The following is a 21508-nucleotide window of genomic DNA, read 5'->3' as shown; positions in this document are numbered from 1 at the left end:
CTGAGATAGATCCCTCAATATTTGTTTGATCTGCTTCATCCTCCTTAATACTGTTGAAGTTTAAAAGCCAGGAAGAAAATGCCACTTTAATCATCTGTGGATTGAGGAATGGGAAGACTATCATTTTCGAGTAATCAGAAAATGTCTCTCCAGAGTAATAGACTTTGTTCTGACTGCTGGAATTAATGAGGCTTCCAGTGATGTGATTATCTGTCCCGCGGATCATCAATATATACAAAAAGAAAATTGACAAATTAAATTACTGCAATTTCTTGGAAACTTGGGTTTGGTTACTTAGATTTAAAGCAACAAAAAAAATAAAAAAAAATAAACGTTTGACTTCAAACTGAGTTGGGTAGGCTTTATTACATTTGCAGACAGTTAGAGCTCATCACTGTAAATTGTTCTCCATGTTTGTGCAGGAAGCAACCAGTTACTTATAAAGCAACTACATGTCAATACAGGCAAATCAAAGGCACAGCACTGACCACAAAGCCATTTCACATTGCTGACGTTGCATTTCTTCTGCAGAGGATATGAGATCCAGACATTTATTTCAGCATTATGGTGCAGTGTGTACTCTCGTACAGTTGCCACAATGTGCTTGTCCGCAAGTAACAAATCAAGCAGATAAGTAATTATCAAACATGTTTCTCAAAAACGTATATTAAAAATAAGTAACATTTCATACACTTTAAATAGAACAGTAAGTTTGGATTACAGTGAATGAAACAATGTGTTCGATGTGTAACATGTAAATCCAGTGAACAGTACTCTTTCACACGCCGACATTAGTTGAATTAGTGCAAATTCAAAAATATTAATTTGTTTGTTTTAAGTATTCATAAAAAAGGGGTACAGGCTATTTCTAAACAAACACTATTAGTATCGTTGTCAATACTCATTAAAACCATCATCACCTCTGTCTATACTACCGTTGGTACCGATGTGTTTGTATGCGAGATGCGTCCTCCACTCTGATTCTGGGTGAGGTAACAGTAAACAGTAAAGTGCGTCCGCAGCAGCATGTGTGTGAACCGTGTGAGTGAGAACAGAAGGGGCAGCTGTGGGTTTTGTTGCGAGGAGCGCGGCCCGTGGCGGGCTCTCCACAGGGTAACTGTGAAGCAGTGGGGGTCTAAAAGGGACCCTGTGCCCGCTCCCCGCTGGGCTCTCCTGTCCGGATCCGTTGTAGTGTTCCCCCCGCCTTTGTTCAGTAACTAAGTGTTCCCTGCTTAGGAAAGTAAAACCCCCTTCTTTCTCACTAATGCCCCCTCCCAAGGCATGTGTTGTCTGTTGGTCATCAAAACACTTGTGGTTTTTAACAAGCATATGTCACAAACCATTGTCATATGACAACAACATACAACGGTATAGTCGTGTTGAGGCCCCTGGTAGACCTGGGCAGATTATTAGAGACTAGTTTTTATTTCTTTTTTTTTTTAAATTGCTCTTGAATTAAAAAACACAGATTTATCGAGCGTACGCGCGATACGTTAGCCGGAGATATTTGGACAACATGTTCAGTATTTGTTAGTTGTCCGAGCTCTTGCTTATTGAGAATCATAGCCAACGGTTCATCTGGGGTCCCGGCAGCTGCCAGGTGGCCCTCGCGTTGGCTCCTCCAGACTCGGGGTCCCCGCCCAGGAGCGGGGTCTGGCTGTGGAGGCGGTCCGAGAAGAGCATCAGCCAGGCAGAGGGAGGAGAGGCCGCCCCCCCCCTCAAGAGGAGGCCGACGTCTCCATGGTGGACAGGATGCGGACCACCTCGGCTCTCTGCGTGGGCGAAATGTGCTGAGTCATGTACACGATGGAATCCATGGCAACCTCCGGATTGGCTTGAACGAGGCTGGAAATAAAAGTAAAAAGGAGATCAAGGGAGGGAAATGATTTGTTGACATTGTGAATCTAAATGGTTGCGGGCTCTCACCTGCGGATCTGCTTGAGGATGTGGTCTCGGCGGATGCACTTGATGTTCTCGTCGACCACAGACCTGGCCCCCTCCTCTTCAGCCAGCTGCCTCTCCAGCCAGGACACCACCTCTTCGTTATTATCCCACAGATAGGCCTGTGTGAGGCAGGGGACATGACTCATTGTGAGGACGATTCAAGTATTCCCTTTTTTGATATCAAGCCTCGAACACAAGATGCGTTTCACATATTATATGAAGACATCATTCTTTTATTTTTGTCCCACGTGCTGACGATGGCTTTTTAGACAAACTAGACCGAATAAAACAGTGAAAAGTTTGAACATTTAGGGACTGGATTTATTTTCTTCATATATTCATTCATAGATAGCATATCATCAAAAATAAAATGTGACAGTCAATGTATAATTAATATATGGACTTATTTAGAGTTGGGCTTTCCCATTTGTCACAGTCTACTTGTCTACTTTTCAGCCATTTTTAAAGTATGAGTTAAAAAAATGGTTCCAACTCAAATGACATCCTAATATAGCTTGTACCAATTATTTATCCCGTTCAAATAAAGGTGAATCTGGAGGAGATTCCATCATAGTGGGACTTCCTCCAACTGGAACACATTTATTTCAACTGCACATCCCTTTTATTTTCCATTCTTCCAAAGATATAATTATACACAAAGTTGAAAGTGTTTTAAGTTGTGATAACCCTATACAGTATACATTAACAACATGAGTCTACTACCAGTATTTGAATTACTCGAAACTTGGCATAGTAATATTCCTGTATCTTTTGGTTGACACTGTGCTGTATGTGCAGGTAACAAGATAAGTCTATTTCTTAAGGATTGTCTCTTTAAGTCTTCTTAAACTGAACAGCTCCCCTCCTCTTACTGTGCTGCGTAGAACAGTTATTCCTTTATCTGTGCAATCTTCAATTCAATATATCATTTAGTGAAGTTTTTGTTATATGGGTAACTAGTAATCTATGGGTAACTTGTAATATTTCTTCAATTTATTAAATGTATTTCTAGATGAATAAGACTTTTCTTTTAACTAATTTCAACATGAAGCTTAAAAATAGTCCCAAAAAATGTAAACATGTGTCTCGACTCTACGATATCATGCATCAACCCATAGTGTAACATCAACTAGAACACAGGAGACGGACAGGCTCAAAGGGGGCCGGATGTCTTGTTGACTGGACCTGATAGAGAGGAATTAATATTCATGAGTGTCGCCATCTCTGATCCCAAACAAAGCCTGCAGGCTGGAGGGCTTAGCAAAGATTTGGGGGCTGAGGGCTTTCATGGGCTCTTGCCTTTTTTATGAACAGTCCTGCTTGAGGTCCACAAGAACATTTAATGCCCTTATTAATCATTTTTAATCTGTTTGCTTTTAATTAAGAAACAGCGTGTTGCTCTCCTATCTGCACGTGCCAGGGCTGTGATTAATTGTGGCTTAAGACAGGCCGTCCTGATTGGGATAATATATGAGAGAACAAGAGGGCCACTTCTGAGGAGATCTCAGACGCAGGGTCGGCTCCTCTGAGCCCCCAAACTGGCCATGATGCATTTATGGATCTCTGAGGGGCGTTTATTTTCATTAACTACCGGTTATCAGTCCATCAGTATTTCATGGCAATGATTCGATAGGAATGGTTACTACTTCTTTATCTAGTGCACCTCCAGGAGAAGAAACGCGCTAGAAACAACCATTCGAATCATTCCCAGGGGGTTCACTTGAGAATGTAGCCACTTTCCCTGACCTTATTTCAGAATGAGCCATTTCAAAAGGCAGAGAAAAGACGATCATTCTTCCACATATGTGCTGCTTATGCTTAATCAGTCTTCTGTCTTTTTGGTGTGCTTTAGGGCATTGGAAGAAAGAAAAACCTTTCCTGATTTCCATGGTTATTAGGCTTTGTATGTCGGGAAAGAGGAAACGGATACTGTGGTATTCTAAGCATTCTTTTTGTTCCTACATTCAATCATTGCAAAATCTATTTTAATTTGAAAAATGTAAGTTGCAAAGAACCAAAATGTGACCAGTGAAATAAAGCTCGACTGGCAAAACGTTGTTCGTCAAACTCATATATATTAAAAAACAACGACCGCTAAAATCAACACAATCATGACTCCATCACACACATACACAAACACTGCATGCCTCTAAATGTTTCCGTTTCATATGGTTGTTGAGGTTCCGTCTCAATCGTTCGTAGTCTCTCCATACCCGGGATGATATGGTAATTCTAATGCACACCTGTTATCAATTGTTTTAAATCAATGTATAGGATTGTACAAGCTAGAGACCTGCATTTCGCCAAGGGGATAAACAAAAGAATATTCTATATCTATTGCCTATTTCCTGCCCAGACACGACAAATGTAAATACGCCCATAGCTAACTCTGGTATAGCTAACAAGCCCTGCAACTGTCAAACCAACACATATACAAACAGATACAAATCCAAGTCCATTTCACACACAAGCAAACCTACAAGACATTAACTATGGCATTCTACATTTCCTCCCGAACTCTCTGGATATATAACACAAAGGTCATGAGCACACGGGGGGGTTTTACCTTGACGGCCCCCTCGGCCTCCACGAACCAGCGGCGCAGCATGGCCTGGATCTGTCCGTCTGTCAGCTCGCTGTTGGCCGCTGAGATCTTGCTCTTCACCGTGTCCTCCAGCAGCAGACGCCGCAGGCGCCAGTAGAAGAACTGACGGGATGTTTGCCAATCGAGGATATCCTGAGAGAAAAAAACACATGCTAATGTCGTTGCAGCTTCTGTTACGAGGAGCCATTATCACCTTTGTTTTACAAATCATTAAATGTCAGTCTGGTTTTTTTTTGGTTTTTTTCTGCAGTGATGTCACAAAGACATAGAACTCATTAAGGAGACAGACTGCCTGGCAGAAAGGACGTACGTTTAAGTTTCATTTGGTTTAAAAAAAAAAAAAACGCCTTTTATTTTTGACATAGTCCCGGGCTGTAGAAGCGTGGATCGATGCAACACAAATACGAAACAATGTGCTTCGTTATTTCGTTGTGGATTTACAAGTGAGACGCTGTTAATGAGGGTTGGTTCAAATGCAGTTGTCCTTCAAGCCCATACTGTGTGGACCAACCAGACCGCTCACATGACCAGAAGGGTCTTCACAGATGGATGGCAGTCAAACGGAGTGTGTGTATGTTGTGTGTGAAAAATGGGAGTGTGAGGGCACAGGATGAGATTGCGCCTGCCCGAGGCGGCTCTGCAGTTTCTAAGGTGATTGACCGGGGTCATCGCAAGATAATTATGAGGACGAGTCTCGCAGACCAAACATTATTCACACAGGCAGGTGCAGCAGCAGCAGCAGCAGCAGCAGCTACACTTGGACTCCCCTGTGGGCTCTTCTGGTTTGTCACATACTGCGGTTCACACTTTACCGGTGCATGCATGTGAGGAGTGCTCACCGTTATTACACCCTTCTCTTGCATGCGACCCGGGGTGTCATGGAGGTCTGCGAACTGCACGGCCACCTGGTGGTAGATGGGCAGGAGGAACTCCTCTCGCTCCTTCAGCTTGGTCTCCAGCTCTTTACATTCAGAGGGATTCAGCTCAGGGGTTCCTGTTGGAAAATGGTACCGTCAAACTATTGTGTGAAACCAAATGCCTGTCGGTTTCGATTACAAGCTGTGCCTACAGACAAGGAGTCACAGGTCATCCTAAAAGCAGTATTACAGTATTATAAAACACTTCTGAAGGTTGTGACTAATCTTCCATAACTTCAATCTTAAGTGTTATTGGTTTACTTGGACCCCAATTCCTGGTGTGATGTAGGTGTGGTCATGTACCATAGCGACCATTACTGCATGCACCCGTTTTTCTGAATACAATTTAAAGTTATAAAAATACTAAGAATTCGGAATTCTTGATAGCCGTCTTATTATTTCTCACAAACTAGCAGTTTGAATCAAATGTGCACAAAAGAACACTGTAAACTTAAACAAACCGTTTGCACAATAATAGTTTGAAATAACTTTGACTTGATGTGTAAGATGTTCATCAGAAGCAATTTCTAGGTGCTACTATCCTAACGTATGTTTTGTCACGTAGTTACAGTTCCGGACTCTTCTTTTCTCACGTAAAGCGAAGCATCATCTGCAGAAACATCTGTTTAAACCACACAAATATCCCGTCGCATGCTTGTTCTGAACCCATTAACCGTAAACCGCCAAACCACTGGGGATTTCCCACCGCGGTAAGAAAATAAATCCATACCGTCACATCCCTAGTCCCATTACCATCAAATGAGCTTTCTTCATGAGCATGCGGCGGTGAATTAACTCCTTTTGTTTCGGAGCCACCCCCAAAACCCCTGGCTGTTGTCACCAAAGACTGATTTCTGTCAATTCCAATCTGTGAGCTCTGTAACCACTCCCCGGCAGCCCCTCCATTGCTCCCATCGGCCCTCAGCGCAGGGCCCACGTGGAATTGGAGCACCGTTTCTCTGAGCCTGGAGGAAAATCAATACGCTGTGCCGGAGAGACGGAGAGCTGGGGATTGATCTGAGCAGGCTGTGATTGACACGTCTCCCGGGGGAGTGCGGTGAAGATGATACTATCAACACCAAATAAAGAACGACTGTGAACGCACACATGCTCCGACCTGATGGATTTCTCCTGGCCAACAAATGAGGACAAGGCCGAGGGGGGACGCCAGTAAAGGGCTATCATTAGAATGCGGGGAAACCGGAGGACTCACCCAGTCTTTCAGCCAAGCTCATGTAGATCGGGTCCACTCGCCTCATCGTCTTCACCAGGTCCTTCTTCCGGAATTTGATCTCCACCGTTCCTTCGGGCTCCAGAACTCCACCTCTGGAGACGGGAGTGATTTAAGTGAGCTTAGACGGGTTTGATAAGACGAGGCCTTTTGTGCGCCTTTGCTTTCCAACTCACCGGCTGTCCTTGTCAGCGTACATCTCCATGTGACGAGGGTTGATGGTGGGATCTATGACCACCCAGGATCCCCCCCTCAGCTCAGCCTGGGGGGGGATATAAACCAGGACCGGCTGCCTGTACTCCCGCAGCCCGTCCACGATGAAGGCCCCGAACTTCAACACCTGGTCGTACATATCTAAGAGGGGAGAGTTCATGAGAATGGGTTTGATCCCGCATCGATGATAACCGCGGAAGTAGAAGTACCTTTCATTCCTCCAGAAAAGCCCCTCCAGTTGGCAAACACCATCAGAGGGAGCCCCTCTCTGTTCAGGTCCTTAATGGCCTGCGCCGTCTTGAAAGCAGAATCTGGGAACCACACCTGTCCGGCCTGCTGGATGATCTAAATATACAAATCGGTATACATCAGCACAAGGCTCTCTGTACATATCAGAACACTCGAGTTTGGGCTGAGGAAAGTGAGATTAAATATAGTCTATTGTGGGCTGTTGAGTGGAATTCAGCAAAGATAACAATTAATTATATTTGTTATAAAAGGGGCCGCCATTAGACACCCCTTGGTTCAGTCTCCGAGCATGGATGAGCGTTTCAGGTGTGTATTGGAGGGAAGCTGTGAACAGGGAAAGGCTCGAAAGAGAGATAAAGAAGTGAAGCACCAAAGCGAGTTTGTGTGTTTTAAGGTCAGAAAAGTTAATTACTTTATTATTAAAGTATATCATTATTATTATAATTATTATGGTAAGAGCATGTAGGAACTGACAAAAAAAAGAAAACGCATTTTGGCGAACATGACAGGCAATTTACATTCACTCAATAAGACGGACAATCCATCCCAAAGATGATCAATGAATAAATACAAAAGTGGAATCAATAAACAATATTAGTTAATTGAACATAATAATTAAGAAGAATATTCTAATTTTGAAAATACCACATGTAAATTGTATTTCATTTCAATTGTGTCAAACATGACACTTGACAATAAGGAATACATTTCCAAGTGATGGCATGATCTTGCAGATATGATCATACGCATCAAAAGGGTCAAATCAAACCGTTTTGTTATTTAAGAAAAATATGTGAAATGTATTGCAGATATTATTTTAAAGTTATATAACCAGAGTCCTTCTTGAATACATGCATTGAGCGACCCATTACCTTCGCATCGGAGTCCAAATTGGCTGGATCGGCTGGGATTGACAGCTCGACTGACCTGGTTTCCACGGCAACCACCCCAGTAGGTATCCCACCCAGCCTGTAGAGCGAAGACATGTACAAATGACCTTGACTACGTTAACAGTGACTATTGCCAGTGTGTTTTGCCGGCACACTCACCTGGCTCTGCCGACCACCACGCTCTGAGCCCATGGCTGCATGATCTCCATGAAGGAGCCTTGGTCAAAGAAGCCACTCTGCCAGGAGCCCTTTGGAGCTGTGAATGAGGAATGAGAGTCGTGTGAGTGCAACATGAATGAAAGGTGAGTTACTTATTTCAAATTGGAAATGCAACTGAATCAATTTCCTGGACATATATCCTCTCTTTCTATGGTGTTCTTTTCAAAACCTGCAGCTTTATTCCTCCTGCGGTCCCGACTTGTGTATTCCTCCTCCCTCAGAATGTGTACTCTTGGCAGCAAGCCATGATGGATGACTGCAGAAGGAGGGCTGATTCAGCTGTTTTTCTGCCCGCGCACCCCGAGAAACATGCCCAGGCTGTGAGGTTACCATTCAATTAAGCCTCACCACTCATGACTACCAGAGTCGTTGACTGGCTACCCTCGCAGCCCCCAATCTCTTTCCTGTCCCAAGCCGTAATTACACTGATGTGGAACCTGCTAAGTCCTGACCTGCAGTGTAAAACACGCCCAATCCATTTCGGCGCTATCTTGATCTACAGTAGCTGTTAGACGTATGATCTTATACCTCATTGTTTCTCTATTAGTTTCTTAACAGGCTCTCTAGTGATGAATTATGTTCACCTTTAACCCTGGGAGTATAAGGATTCAATTATGAAGCTTTTTACTTTATAAATAACACAAAATAAATAGGAGTGTGGCTCTTTACAACTGCTGATAAAGCACTTTGAATAGAAAAGATTAGTGGAGGAAATGAGCAAATGTTGAAGTATATAAATGACCACACAAACATAATAATGTATGAGGCGATAGAACGTTCAGTGCAGTGTTTGATGAGGCCGCTGAGAGAACGGCTGCAACCACGGCTGCAACCAAGGCTGCAACCAAGGCTGCAACCACGGCTGCAACCAAGGCTGCAACCAAGGCTGCAACCACGGCTGCAACCACGGCTGCAACCACGGCTGCAACCACGGCTGCAACCACGGCTGCAACCAAGGCTGAACTACTTGGACAAATTATAATAACAAATGTTTTTGTCCGATTCATTCGTTTGCATCGTTATTCTCTCTTTAATCAAAAGATCTAAAGGAGCCTCCGTTGGTCTCCTTTGTTTACTTCCGTAACATAGTGACATCACTACGTTACACGCCAACACATGGTGATAAGCTAAGGGGTGGGACATCTCTAATTAAGAAAAAGAAAGATCTCTTTGAACATTAAAGCATGTCAAAATGTCACAGAAGAAGCACACGATACAAATATGAACCTCACAATGAGCATACTAGGGCCCTTTAAGTCCATTGCATATGATTTGAGGCCAGGGTATCTCAGCAGTATCACAATATGTCATTCAGAATGGTGTTTTCAGCTTCTGCTTCAATTGGGACAGTGCTCGTCTATATAACAATTGTAATAGGATTCGGATAAGTTGTTCAGCCTAGCTGTAACTTGCGATTGTTTTTGTCAGTAAATCTGTTATTAAGACGGAATATTTAGTCTATAAATAGTCAAAATGGTGAAAAAACGCTGGTGAAAGTTCAATATGGCCCAATTTATTATCTGTACATGTTTATCTTTTTTGTTCAAAACTAGCAACAGAAAAGCAACACGGTTCCACGAAAAGAGACTCACTCTGGCTGGGACGTCCTGCCAGCATCCAGCGAGGGTCATACGGAGCCTTTGTAGGGATAAACTCCACCAGCCGATCTATGGGATCCTTCGCATCAAGGATTGGCCCTGGACTCGAATTAGTCTGAAAAAAGGAAATAGCTTAATTTTAGAGCAGCAAACAACATCCAACATCCAACTCTCAACATGGTCACACGTTTATTCTCACACCGATAGAAGATGCATCCAAACATTACCATGGGCATGTAGGACAGCCACTCCAGCAGCGTGTACACTCCCTCAAAGTCATCACACACGGCACAGTGGGTAACGCCGTTGTTGTGCATGATTTGGATGCCACCAAGTTGATTGTTTGATGTGTACACTTCTCTGCCCAGCACCTGGAGTGGGAACAAGATAAGTGTGCATTTAACAATAGGACAAATATAGTTTTCTGTTGTGATCCTGTTGTTTTTTTGTTTGGTCAAATGTCCTAAAATAGTGAACAATTAAACTTTGATATTACTATTGCAGTAATTTAAAAGGATGCCAAAAACACTGCAAGTTTGAATTCATGCCCCGACAGGTTTGTCCGCGGTACAACAAGGAGACAACTTTTAATACGCTCGTTTCGTGAATACATTTTGGACATTCTAATATTGTAGCTGCTATATCAACACTCAGAACGTCATCATGGAATTAATACGTTAGGGATTTATACAATTGACAGTCCATTTGTACAGGTATATTTATACACCTGGTCTCTGCGAAGACAATTTTGGAGCAAAGAACAGGAACTCACTGGAGAGCTTTGAACTGATGTCAGACACTGTAGATGTATTGGAAGTTACGACCGGAGAATTGACAAAGACATTTGCTGAGACGCCGTAGAGACACAGCCTCCGCCCAAACCTACTCTGAAGTCATATTACCCCGTCCCGGACACTTAACCACTCCTAAGAGCATAATCTACATTAAAAGACGCTGCACATCCCGTCCCTCGCAGGGTCAAACTGACTTAAAAATAAAGATTGTTTTATGGTCATATCTAAGACGCGCGCAAAGAAAGAGCCTGCCTTACCCGTAGAAACAGCTCTCCCAAGGCTGTTTGCCTGCCTAGGACAGAGGAATGAGAAGTACAATTAAGGGCCCTATGAATAATTCCCCATCAGTCTCTGTTATAATTAAAGGTTGAGCCACAGCTGCCCAGAGATGGCCGTTTCCCCTCCATCTCTTAGTCAACAACACCCGGACGTCAGTGAGACAGGAGGAGAGTTTCATCAACACTTCTCAGACTGCATTATATATGTTTGCCTTGAATGCAGAAAGAAAATGCTGTTCATGGAGGTGTTGTCTCCAGGCTTCTGGTGTGGGGGAGGGGGGGGTTTGGATCAATGAGATCGCACACAGGTAACAGCAGGGGGCCTGCATACAGAGTCTATACAAGTGATCAGCAAATAGAAATCTCTCAACCACAGCGACCAGAGGTGGGAGGGTGCACACGACACTCTTCCTGGGGGATTATCAGATTTTCACATGCACTTAATTCAACAATGTTAAAGCCCTTTTTATCATCATGTTTCAATTAGCTGATAATTTATCCAAAGCAACTTATAATATGTGCAATCAATGAGGAAGATGCAAAGTTCAAATGTCAATAGTTCTGCAAGTGTATTCCTTTTGAATAAGACACACGAGTTAAGTGGAAATAAGCCAGACATGCTTAAGTGCTAATACATATTTGATCTGTTTTGTTGGCCAAGGTGGGTTTTTAGTATGCAAGGGAATTTGAGTAGGTGTTCTGCTGTCCTGATATTAATGGGGAGCTTGTTTCACCGTATATTCTGAACATCTCTATAGCTCCATCCAGCAGTTGTGAAAGAGGCTGTTGTATAAGAGTGGAAGCCACCAAACCCATTTTACCTTCACAAATGCCCTGTGCCAACCGGAAGCCATCAAATCCTCCCACAGCCCACCCTATTTTCATAAGCAGCCTCGAACAGGTGGCAGGGCCCTGACATGGTTCCATAAAAATCAGAGAGGAGCTCAATCCCTACCCTCCGCTCTCACCTTTTCAGCCATCATTTACTTTCTTTATTACCATTAATGGTTATGTATCCGGCTACAAATCTAGGGCGCCCTCCTAAAGCTGTCAGGAGAGCCCACGGCCCCGAGAAACATTGCAGTCACCTTGACATACACAAAACCCCGGAGCCGCCGGCCATCGCCCGGGCTTCATTAAGATTCCGCAGCAGAGAGGAGAGGAGGAGGAACAGAGGGAGGAAGCAAATGAAGGGGAGAACTGGATGAAACAGCTCACTGGGGTATTTATGCTAGTAGTTACTATCCACTCCCCATGAAAAGATGAGAGATTCCCAGCAGCTAATGGAATGATGATCTCTGGGTTGCAGCTCCTGCTCTCCATTACGCTTCAGTTAATAGCCAGGAAGCCACGTGATAAGCAGGCAGACTGCCCTATGTATGCTGTATAGCTGGTGGGATTAGTGCCGTTTTAAAGTAAACACCGTTAATTGTACACAAATTATATATTGGAACACATCACCTCCTAGACCATGTTGACATTCGTCAGTAAAAATGAACATGAGTCTACTCCCACACATAGAGCTAAACACCGGGGCATCTAAAACACGATTGAGCTCCCAGAAAATAGGTGTGCCACCATGGGACCATGTGCATGATTTGCCATGTTGCGATCTGTCATCTAATTTGAAATGGAGTTATCTTAATGCACTGACAAGGACAGAGAATGGAAAACAAGACAAAGGAAGTAGTGAAGCGTAACACACACACAGCAATCAACTGCTTGCAAGAAAACAATCTGCCTCAGCAAAACTTTTTCTTTTTGATTAAAAACAAATGATATGGTTGTCCTGCACTGCAGCCTCCGGCATGTCACTCTATTTCTATGCAAATACAACTTCATGGTTCACGTTCAATTATTCCGCCGTGAGTGGCAGGCAGGCCCGTGGCTGGGATCGCAGAGGGGAACCTGGTAGAACAGAGCGAGGCAGGAGGAGGCCTGATCGCCCGGTTGGAACAGCACCAAAATCATAGCACACACTATTCTCATTTCCTTTCTTTGAAATATAGGCATTCATCTACCCGGTGTCATTTAAAATGTCAAAATCTGCAGTTTATGTTAATTTATCACTGACAAATAACAATGATACAGCATAGAAGGGATGTGGCGATTTCATTTTTATAGCGGGTTGCAATGAAAAATTTGGGTGATTTTTTAAATACAAGATTTATCATGTATGAAAGAAAAGAACGTTATCTGCAGGGCGATATTAGGATTTATGATTGCTTATTTTACACTTTGAAACGATGTGCACCTACAAAGAATGAGCACTATCTGAGCAATACAAAAACACCTTTCCTAAATAAATGTAGGGTAAAGTTTGTTTTGGTGCAATTTTTTCTTAAGTAGGTGAAATAGGAAATCATTTTAATGTGCGATTCCCCCATTACAAATGCACTTTTCCAATGCCGTCCAGTGCCATTTAAAAAAGGGTAACCACATTCTGATGATTATCAGTAAAATACGGTGAATAATTATTAAGACCAGGATAATTTCCATTAGATATTAGGTGAAAAATGTAATAGCCAATGAAAGACTATTTCTAGTGGCGTCCTCATTAAAATGCAGATTGAGTGTATTTAGAGATAACACATTTAGTGCTTTTTCAGTCATGCGATTCCATTTGTATCAACCATTTTTGTGTCATGCTAAAATGTGCTTGTATGGTGGAGGAAGTGACCTTGTTGAGGGCTCCGGCTCCAGTCAGGATAATGTGAGAGTTGTCCACTTGAATGGTTCTCTGTCCGAGCCTCACCAGATAGGCCCCGATCCCGATGGCTCTGCATGTGACCTGCAGGTCAACACAATCACGTTAAGGCTTGCAAGCTAATCAGCTCTTGGTACACAGGTAGTCTTTGTTCCTCCAAAGACCACACAAAGGGAGAGCTCAATGCTAAGGAGGAGGCGATGTGTCTGCATGGGTTTGTCGTACACAAGTGCGTCCACTCCACTCTTACCAGGTTCATGGTGATGATCTCATCGTAAGCCAGGGAGGATTCTCCGGCAATCATTCCAGACCCTTTCAGATTCTCCACACCGAGCCCTTCATCTTTTCCAATGATGTCAGTGATCTTGTACCTGCATGGGAACATATATTCAGCCAACGCCAGACGTGACCCTCCCATAGCTTTCCCCTTCATTGTCACCTCTGTTGTAATCTCATTGGCTTTGACAGCATGGAGTCATGCATTCTTGACTGATAATACAACATCCCACGGATTCATTTCCTCAACGTGTAATACAATAAGGCGTACCTGGATTCTCCCTCATCCTCCACATGGTCGCAATGCACAGAGTTCAGGGCTGATACTTTCTTGTAATCCTGAGGTGTTAGGTAGAGGTACTTGAAACCCTGCAGGGGAAACACATCATTTGTTATGTTTTAATCACAAGAAGAGAAAACAAAAAGTATATTTTTTGATGAAAAGAATGAAAAAAAAGGTGGTCAAAAGTATTAGATAATCAGATTAACACACTAATACGTACAGTATATACAAATACATAATAGGTGGAGGTACTTGAAACCCTGCAGGAGAAATAGGTCTCATGTTTAAATTCTATTTTTTGAAAGAAAAAAACCAAGGATTATATAATCCGATAGAATGACAATAAAATACATTTATACTACAGTATATTTAAAACATATAAAGAAAGAAAATAGGAAAAAACTAAATCACAAACGTATATATTTGCAACAAACAAATAGGTATAAAAAAGGGTTAGATTCTAAAATACCATAATAAAGAAATACAATCAAACGTACAGAACATTAAAAAAGAAAACAGCAGGCAGCGGTCTGAAGTAATGAAATCCATGATGGGAAGATTAACTTCACAAGTAAAAATTAAGAGAATTCATATGTTTTATGATAATTGTGTTTTATTGAGTTGGTGTATTTTTAGAATCATGTAAGAGAAGCACACAAATACAACTCTTTGTGACTCTTTGCAGGCTGACCTTATAAGGGTCAGCTGGGTCCTGCCAGGCCACGTGGAACATGTGTCTGATCTCCTCTGCCAGCCCGATGCGGGCGCCACTGTTGGCTGCGATGTAGAGCCGAGGGATGCCGCTCTCTCGTGCCATCTCTGAGGCCCTCAGGAACAACACGTCCTCCTGGGGCCCGAACGAACCTATCTTGTTCGTGATGTCGTTGCTTATGACGATGATCTCGCGTCCCGCTGGATATTCTGGCGTCCGCAGGGTCATCCGCCATGCTACCATGCCAATCTGTACAGACGGGACAGAGGCATGTTTAAACAATAAGAACATATAAATCGATACATCATATGCCATAAAGACATCACAGCAACTCCTACACATCTGTACACCATGGACCATAAACATGTCTCAGTAAATATCAGATTATGCATTATGTACTATACATTTATCAAAGTAAATACTACCAATCTATACATATAGTAATTTACCATAATTATATCCCAATTATTGCCTTATATCTATACATAAAATACCATTTCTAACTATATATAGTGTGCCATAAATATATAATAGGGCATATGAGATATCTTTACATATGTACCATACCGTATATAATGTATTCGTATTCAATTAATTGACACGTATCAGATCTCAGCATTTTATCCTTGGCATACATAGAATATCTACACAAAGTTCTTAAAAAGTACTCAAGAACACAGCCAAAGAAACACCGAGACACCTACAGAGTGAAAAGGAAATTGTACATTTAAAAAAAGGAGTGGATAGACAAACAAAGATGTCATGTCAAAGCAAAGTAAATGTCTGTATTGATGTATCAGACTAACAAAGAACTGACCTCGTTGCCCCCCGGCAGCCGGTTCATCTGCACCAGCAGACCTTGGTCATCTAGAACCAGCTCTGTGAAGGTGAGCAGCTCAGAAGGAAGAGGGCATTTGGGTAAGTGGGCAAACGTTTGGTAAGAGTGCCACAGCTTTTTCAGAGCCTGGGGAGGAAACAGAGTAAAGTTATTTCATATGCACTTTTGGGCCAGTCTGTATTCTGAGCGGATCGTAAGCCCAATGGCTGAGATTATCGTTTTTAGATGCCGTCACTGCACCTGTCGGAACATTTCTGGAAAGTCGTAGACATAGGTCGTGCCCAGAGACTGCGCCTGAAAGCGTTTAGACTGCAGCAGGTCCTTGGTCACATAGGGGGTGTTGATGAGCATGCCATGCAGCGGCCCCTGCTTGTCTCCATAGGCTTGGAACATGATCTGAACAAAGAGAGACAGAGAGTGACTTTATAGAGATACTGACCTTTTTCTGACACCTCTGCCAAGATATCATGAATTTGAAAATGATAATGAGCATCTGTCATACCCACTGCTACAGCAATTAACCAATACAAAGTGCATGATGTAACAATTTAGGGCTAGGTCCCCAATACCATTTTTTTGGGTCCGGAGCTTGGGTTGCAATCGACAGCGAAAGGTCGAAGCTTTGGCCGGGGGGTTGATGACTCAGCCAGACATTTCTCCGTTGCAACACGAGTCTTTTGATTTAATTAAAAACATTCATTTTTAAGGATTAGATTATTCTATAGTATTGTTCTTGGTATGAATGAAAGAAACATTTCCTAAAAAGGTTTGGTGTGTTTTTACACACATTTTGGGGTTTGGAAAAACAACTAAAATACATTATCAACAAAGGAATATTCAAATAGTGTCATATTTAGGTCCAACCCTACAATTAGCTATTTATATACTATCAAAAAACAGAATGAGAGATGTTAAAGGACAACAGGAAGTGGTAACAGCATAGAGATTACATCAGGCTATAACATTTATCATTGCCGTCAGACAGACACGACCAATCACCTGTGACAAAAATGACATAATGTTATAATGCTGGTATGTTTGATGGTAGCACTTCCAATCACAGATGTCACATGTTGAATAAGGCCCACAAAAGCCCAGCAGGGCCCGGCAACAACCACATTATCTTGAAACTATTCTAAACTCAAGTTCAACCTAGTTCAACCTAACTCACATGTTCCCTTTACTGGATGTGTTGATTGACAGATGGATGGATGGCTGGATGAAGTGTAACTCACCTGATCAGCTGCGAGGTTAGGGTTATTACTAGGGGCACAACACCATACTGGATTTACCTCACTAAATAAACGATTCAATACATCTTAAAGCCAGATTTGTTTATATTCTACTTTTATATTCCAAGACAAACTATATCTTTGAATTTTCAAGAGTTAATGTTGAACTTCCAGGATGGAGCTGAAGCCCTTGGCCTGGACAACAAGCGGATGAGATGGAAGATGTGCGAGTGCCCCACCTGTCGGTCTTTGGGCCCCACCTGTCCCGTTCGAGAATCAGTGACCTCCTTGTACAAGCTGATGTCCAGGTAGTAGCCCGACTCATTGGTGAGGAAGAGGCGGATTGGGATTTGCTTTCCTGTTGGAGTCAGGCGGATGTTGATCTTCAGCTCGGCCTGCAGGACGCGCAGCTTCCACAGGCGGCTGCCGTAACGCATCACCATGGAGCGCACAGACTCCTCGATCTGAGGTTGGAGAAGGCCTCTAATTAACACACACACACACACACACTCACAACACAAGACTTTTGAAAAAGGATTTTCCATGCCCAATCACATGAGCACACAACAGTATCGTTTAAAACAGTTACAGTGTGAGGGATGGGTATTGTTACGATTTTAAGGGTACTTCTACTTTTATCAGTTATCTTTTTGTTATTTTTAAGGAGACAACTAAACGAATTGGAAAAATAATTAACATTGCTTTATTCTATGTAATATAAATGATTATTTATAGCAAATCACTTTTGGTAACACATCATTATTTTATTGTGTTTTGCTACGTATTCTTTTTCTGTGTCTTTGAATGCACCACGTATACCAAAGCAAATTCCATGAATGTGTAAACCTACTTGGAAATAGAACCACATCTGATTCTGATTATAGACTAATGTAATAATGGAAATGTGAAACATGAAATAAATAATTGTTTTGTGTAAAGGTAAAATAATCGTTACCTTTAAATCATTAAAACATGATTGTATAATTGAGTTATTACGGACGTGTAAGTAAGTCTCTTAGGATTAAAGCGTAATCTTAAAGTAATGTAGCACATATTTGACATTGCGTGTGTGTGTGTGTGTGTGTGTGTGTGTGTGTGTGTGTGTGTGTGTGTGTGTGTGTCTCAAACCTTTGATGGGTCCATGATGACCGTGGGGACAAAGTTGAGGAAGATATGGTTGCAGTCCGTTCGCACAGTCGTGTTGTTGAACGCCACCTCCAGCTCATCCATGGCTTCCAGCAGCAGCCGCTCGGCCTCATTGTGGAGGTATTCAAAAGAGGCCTCCTAGTGAAGGAACGGACAGAAAGGACAGTGTCAATGGGGGCAGTATTGAAAAATAAAATGGTGTCAGGGAAACAAAGGCTGTTCCTCCGTTGTCTCACCTTGGTGATCAGATCGGAGTGGCGGATGATGGCTCGCACAAAGAAACGGTAGTCCGTCACCTCTGCGCCCGCCTCCACCCGGGCGGCACCCAGGTACAGGTGCATCTTGTGGTTGGCACACGGGATGGCAGTGAGGGCGAAATTGCGCATGCGGTTGAGCTCCAACTGGAAAGCTAGCGCCGGCTCCAAATGACGATAGATCCTGTCCTCCTCAAACTATTGGAAAACAAGTACCGGTAGTAGAAACCGTTTTTAATTGAAAACTTTCCGTAAGAACTTTTTCTTACAAGTTAGGCTTTCCTGCCCTCATCTCCATTAACAGCATCAGCTCAAATTGGCAATTTCAGGAGCACGCGTTGATGTAAGAGTAAAAAGATGCCTGTGAGCAACACACTGTATTAAGTCAATGAAATTATGGGCAATCTCAATCTCAGAAAGCCGCTAATGGGTGTCATTTCTCTTAAATGGGAGACATAATTAAAGAGTTCATTACTTTAATGAGTTTTGGCGGTGTCATTGTAGTGAAACTATCAGGGGTAACGGAGAGGAAGAGCCACCACTGAGTGTGATAGAGTGAAATTCAGCAGCTGCCCCGGGGGGTGAAAAGTTGTTTCCTATAACCACCACATTGTTTTGAATGGTATTCCAGCCTAAGGAAAGTCAATAAATATGTTTTATTTTGTAATGTGTGGGTTTTAACTTCAATATCCTAACAATGTGATGCAAGTATATATCCCTTAATCCTTCCACAGTCATTTCTATCCGAGCGAACACGAATTCGGTCCACTCGGAAATAAAACTCAATAAAATTGATGGTTAGGTGTGCGTGTGCATGTGTGTGTGTGTGTGTGTGTGTGACATGTCGAAGCCCACCTTGTCTCTGGCACGGAATGTGAAAAACTTGGGGAATTCTCTCTGTGAGGAAGATAGCAGGGCAGAGATAGAGAGAACAAAAATAAATCAACAATGTTTTATGATTAGAAAAACAACGGCTACAAGCACAGCGGTGTTAGCAATTTCAAATCAGTTAGAAAGGTACCAACTAGAAAGCTAATCACAGCAGGGGGCAATAAATTAAATTGGGATTTCAATTTAATCTAAGTTTTGGAAAAAGTGTATTCAGGAGCCAATTTCTGTGAGATAACATAATTGCTACAAGCCATTGCAAAAGAGCAAAACACACGAAGTGGAAAGAGATTCGCTCAAAGGAGAACACTGAATACGCTCTGCATGTCATGTGTATTTATGTTACGTGTATCCGGACTGTTTACATAGTTATTTATTTATTTAATTATTATTAATTATTTTGTGTGTTTTGTATTTCTTCTCAATGTATTGTGTTTTCTCTGTTTGATCCTGTAAAGCACTTTGAATTGCATTAATGTATGAATTATGCTATACAAATAAATTGCCTTGCCTTGCCTTGCCTTATTTGAATTGCTTGGGGAATGCTTTAACATGTTTACTTTTCTTGCTTATTTTTCTTTTCCTTTAAAATGTTTTTAGTTTTGTCATGTGTCTTTCAGTTTTCTTCCATTGTGTTGTGTAGTTGTAATGTCATTACACTGTTGTGACATGTACTTTTCTGTCTGTGCCAAATAAAAACGATAATTATACATGTTTTACAAAAATGGCTACACCTATAAGCATAGAGCATTATGCAATGATGACCAGGACCTTGTTTAACATGCATTGCATCTTTACTACTGTCATTTAGCCATCAGGAAATCACTGTGTATTCACTCACATAATAACGGTGTTATGCATGTATTTATAGCACCACTGCCTATGCTAATGAATACAACATTTATTTTTCCTAGAGACATTTGATCTCCTGAATAATGCTGGGTAGCCCTGTCTGACGTTACTGGATGAAGTGTCCCACTTGCCAAAACAAAGCCAGACCGATTGGGGATGCTCTCATTGGCCAATACAGCCTTCAAAATATCAAGCTGCACGGATAGCACACGCACTGGAAACTACCGACGCTGTGATTAGATATCTTATATAGGAGGTGGGGGAAAAAGCATGTTAGGATACGGAATACTGAAAAAGCCCTTTGTGTTACAAGGGCCACATAATGACGGTGACATGAGTTAGCATGATTAGCTCTCATCAAAGACTGTGGTGCCATCAAAAGAAAAATCAAAGACTATTGTCAAAAATGGCAGCAGAAGCAAAAGGATGGGGGGATTTCTCTAAAATCTAATCCTGCTCTCAATCCCTCATTATCTTCCAAATGCTAGTGGGTGTGCTGCTGATAATGGGCCAAACATAGCGCTTATGTGCTACAGCACAATAGATGGAGCATGTCTCAAAAACTCAATTCCAACATTGCTATCCGTGCTAACAATGTGTTGTTGTCACATAGCTTACAATCGATGTTATGGGGCACATGAGGTCATGGATTTGGAGTTTAAATGACAACAAAAAGTGGCTAACCCAAACATGTATTGATTCCACACAATAGTGGGACAGGTTTTCCTTCATTTACGTTGGTACAATCAGGGAGGTGCAGAACCCAGTGGCTTGTAATGGAAGACACTCACTGGTAGATCAAATCGGTGGAGGAATGTTATAGTTGTAGTATTTGAAACAGAAATGCTGCAACCGATTGCCTGAATATTAAACGTGCGCCTTCTTTTAACCGATCGTTATGGGATGAGATCAATACTTTTGGTGAAAAACTAAAAGCAACTCGTCCTCATTCCCATTTGTCTTCCTTACTTACATGAAACCTTTGGTCCACCTCACAGTTGACTTGCTTCCTGAAATCCTGTCATCATAAACCCAGCAAAAGCAAGGCATGCAGAAAGAGATACGGAGACAAACGGGAGAGTTAATCTAAATTGTAAAATGCTAATTATTACCACACGGTGTCATTCCATGTAATCAAAGTATTAGAAATAGCAAAACAAAACATGCAGAAAAATTCATTTGTAATTATTTGGAGACGTGCTTTTTAGAACTGTTGAATTGGTGACATGCAGGGCAGCCGGGTGTCGAGACAGGAAGTTGATTTAGTTCATATTGATTAGGCTCACCTTCTGGGCCACGAGGAAAGTCAGGCGGCGGATGCCATGTTCAAACAGCTTAGATTTCTAGGAACGAGACGGAAAAAGTCAAGATAAGATCGTCCT

General features: G+C 42.2%; 1 protein-coding gene across 11 annotated transcripts in view; it reads right to left on the bottom strand.

Annotated features, from left to right (window-relative positions):
• Positions 1–347: 347 nt before the first annotated feature.
• Positions 348–21508, bottom strand: part of acaca (acetyl-CoA carboxylase alpha) — a 43564-nt gene continuing 22403 nt past the window's right edge. For 3 of the 11 annotated variants that reach the window (XM_034099832.1, XM_034099835.1, XM_034099838.1), the window contains 24 exons: positions 21413–21469; positions 21100–21144; positions 19242–19283; positions 18369–18584; positions 18115–18270; positions 17226–17450; positions 16324–16428; positions 15995–16150; positions 15734–15880; positions 14896–15165; positions 14193–14290; positions 13896–14016; positions 13619–13729; positions 10094–10237; positions 9861–9981; positions 8209–8305; positions 8032–8128; positions 7120–7255; positions 6874–7051; positions 6680–6792; positions 5389–5543; positions 4511–4681; positions 1927–2063; positions 348–1845 (listed from right to left, as the gene is read on the bottom strand). In XM_034099832.1, the coding sequence (XP_033955723.1) occupies positions 1719–1845; positions 1927–2063; positions 4511–4681; positions 5389–5543; positions 6680–6792; positions 6874–7051; positions 7120–7255; positions 8032–8128; positions 8209–8305; positions 9861–9981; positions 10094–10237; positions 13619–13729; positions 13896–14016; positions 14193–14290; positions 14896–15165; positions 15734–15880; positions 15995–16150; positions 16324–16428; positions 17226–17450; positions 18115–18270; positions 18369–18584; positions 19242–19283; positions 21100–21144; positions 21413–21469 (3225 nt within the window). In that variant the 3' untranslated portion in view covers positions 348–1718. The remainder of the gene's footprint in view (positions 1846–1926; positions 2064–4510; positions 4682–5388; positions 5544–6679; positions 6793–6873; positions 7052–7119; positions 7256–8031; positions 8129–8208; positions 8306–9860; positions 9982–10093; positions 10238–13618; positions 13730–13895; positions 14017–14192; positions 14291–14895; positions 15166–15733; positions 15881–15994; positions 16151–16323; positions 16429–17225; positions 17451–18114; positions 18271–18368; positions 18585–19241; positions 19284–21099; positions 21145–21412; positions 21470–21508) is intronic. The other 8 variants (XM_034099834.1, XM_034099841.1, XM_034099842.1 and 5 more) reach the window with 3 other exon arrangements.

Source organism: Pseudochaenichthys georgianus, chromosome 14, assembly GCF_902827115.2.
Source record: "Pseudochaenichthys georgianus chromosome 14, fPseGeo1.2, whole genome shotgun sequence".
NCBI lineage: Eukaryota > Metazoa > Chordata > Actinopteri > Perciformes > Channichthyidae > Pseudochaenichthys > Pseudochaenichthys georgianus.
Note: the sequence above shows the minus strand (reverse complement) of the source record. Positions and strands in the feature narration are given on the sequence as shown.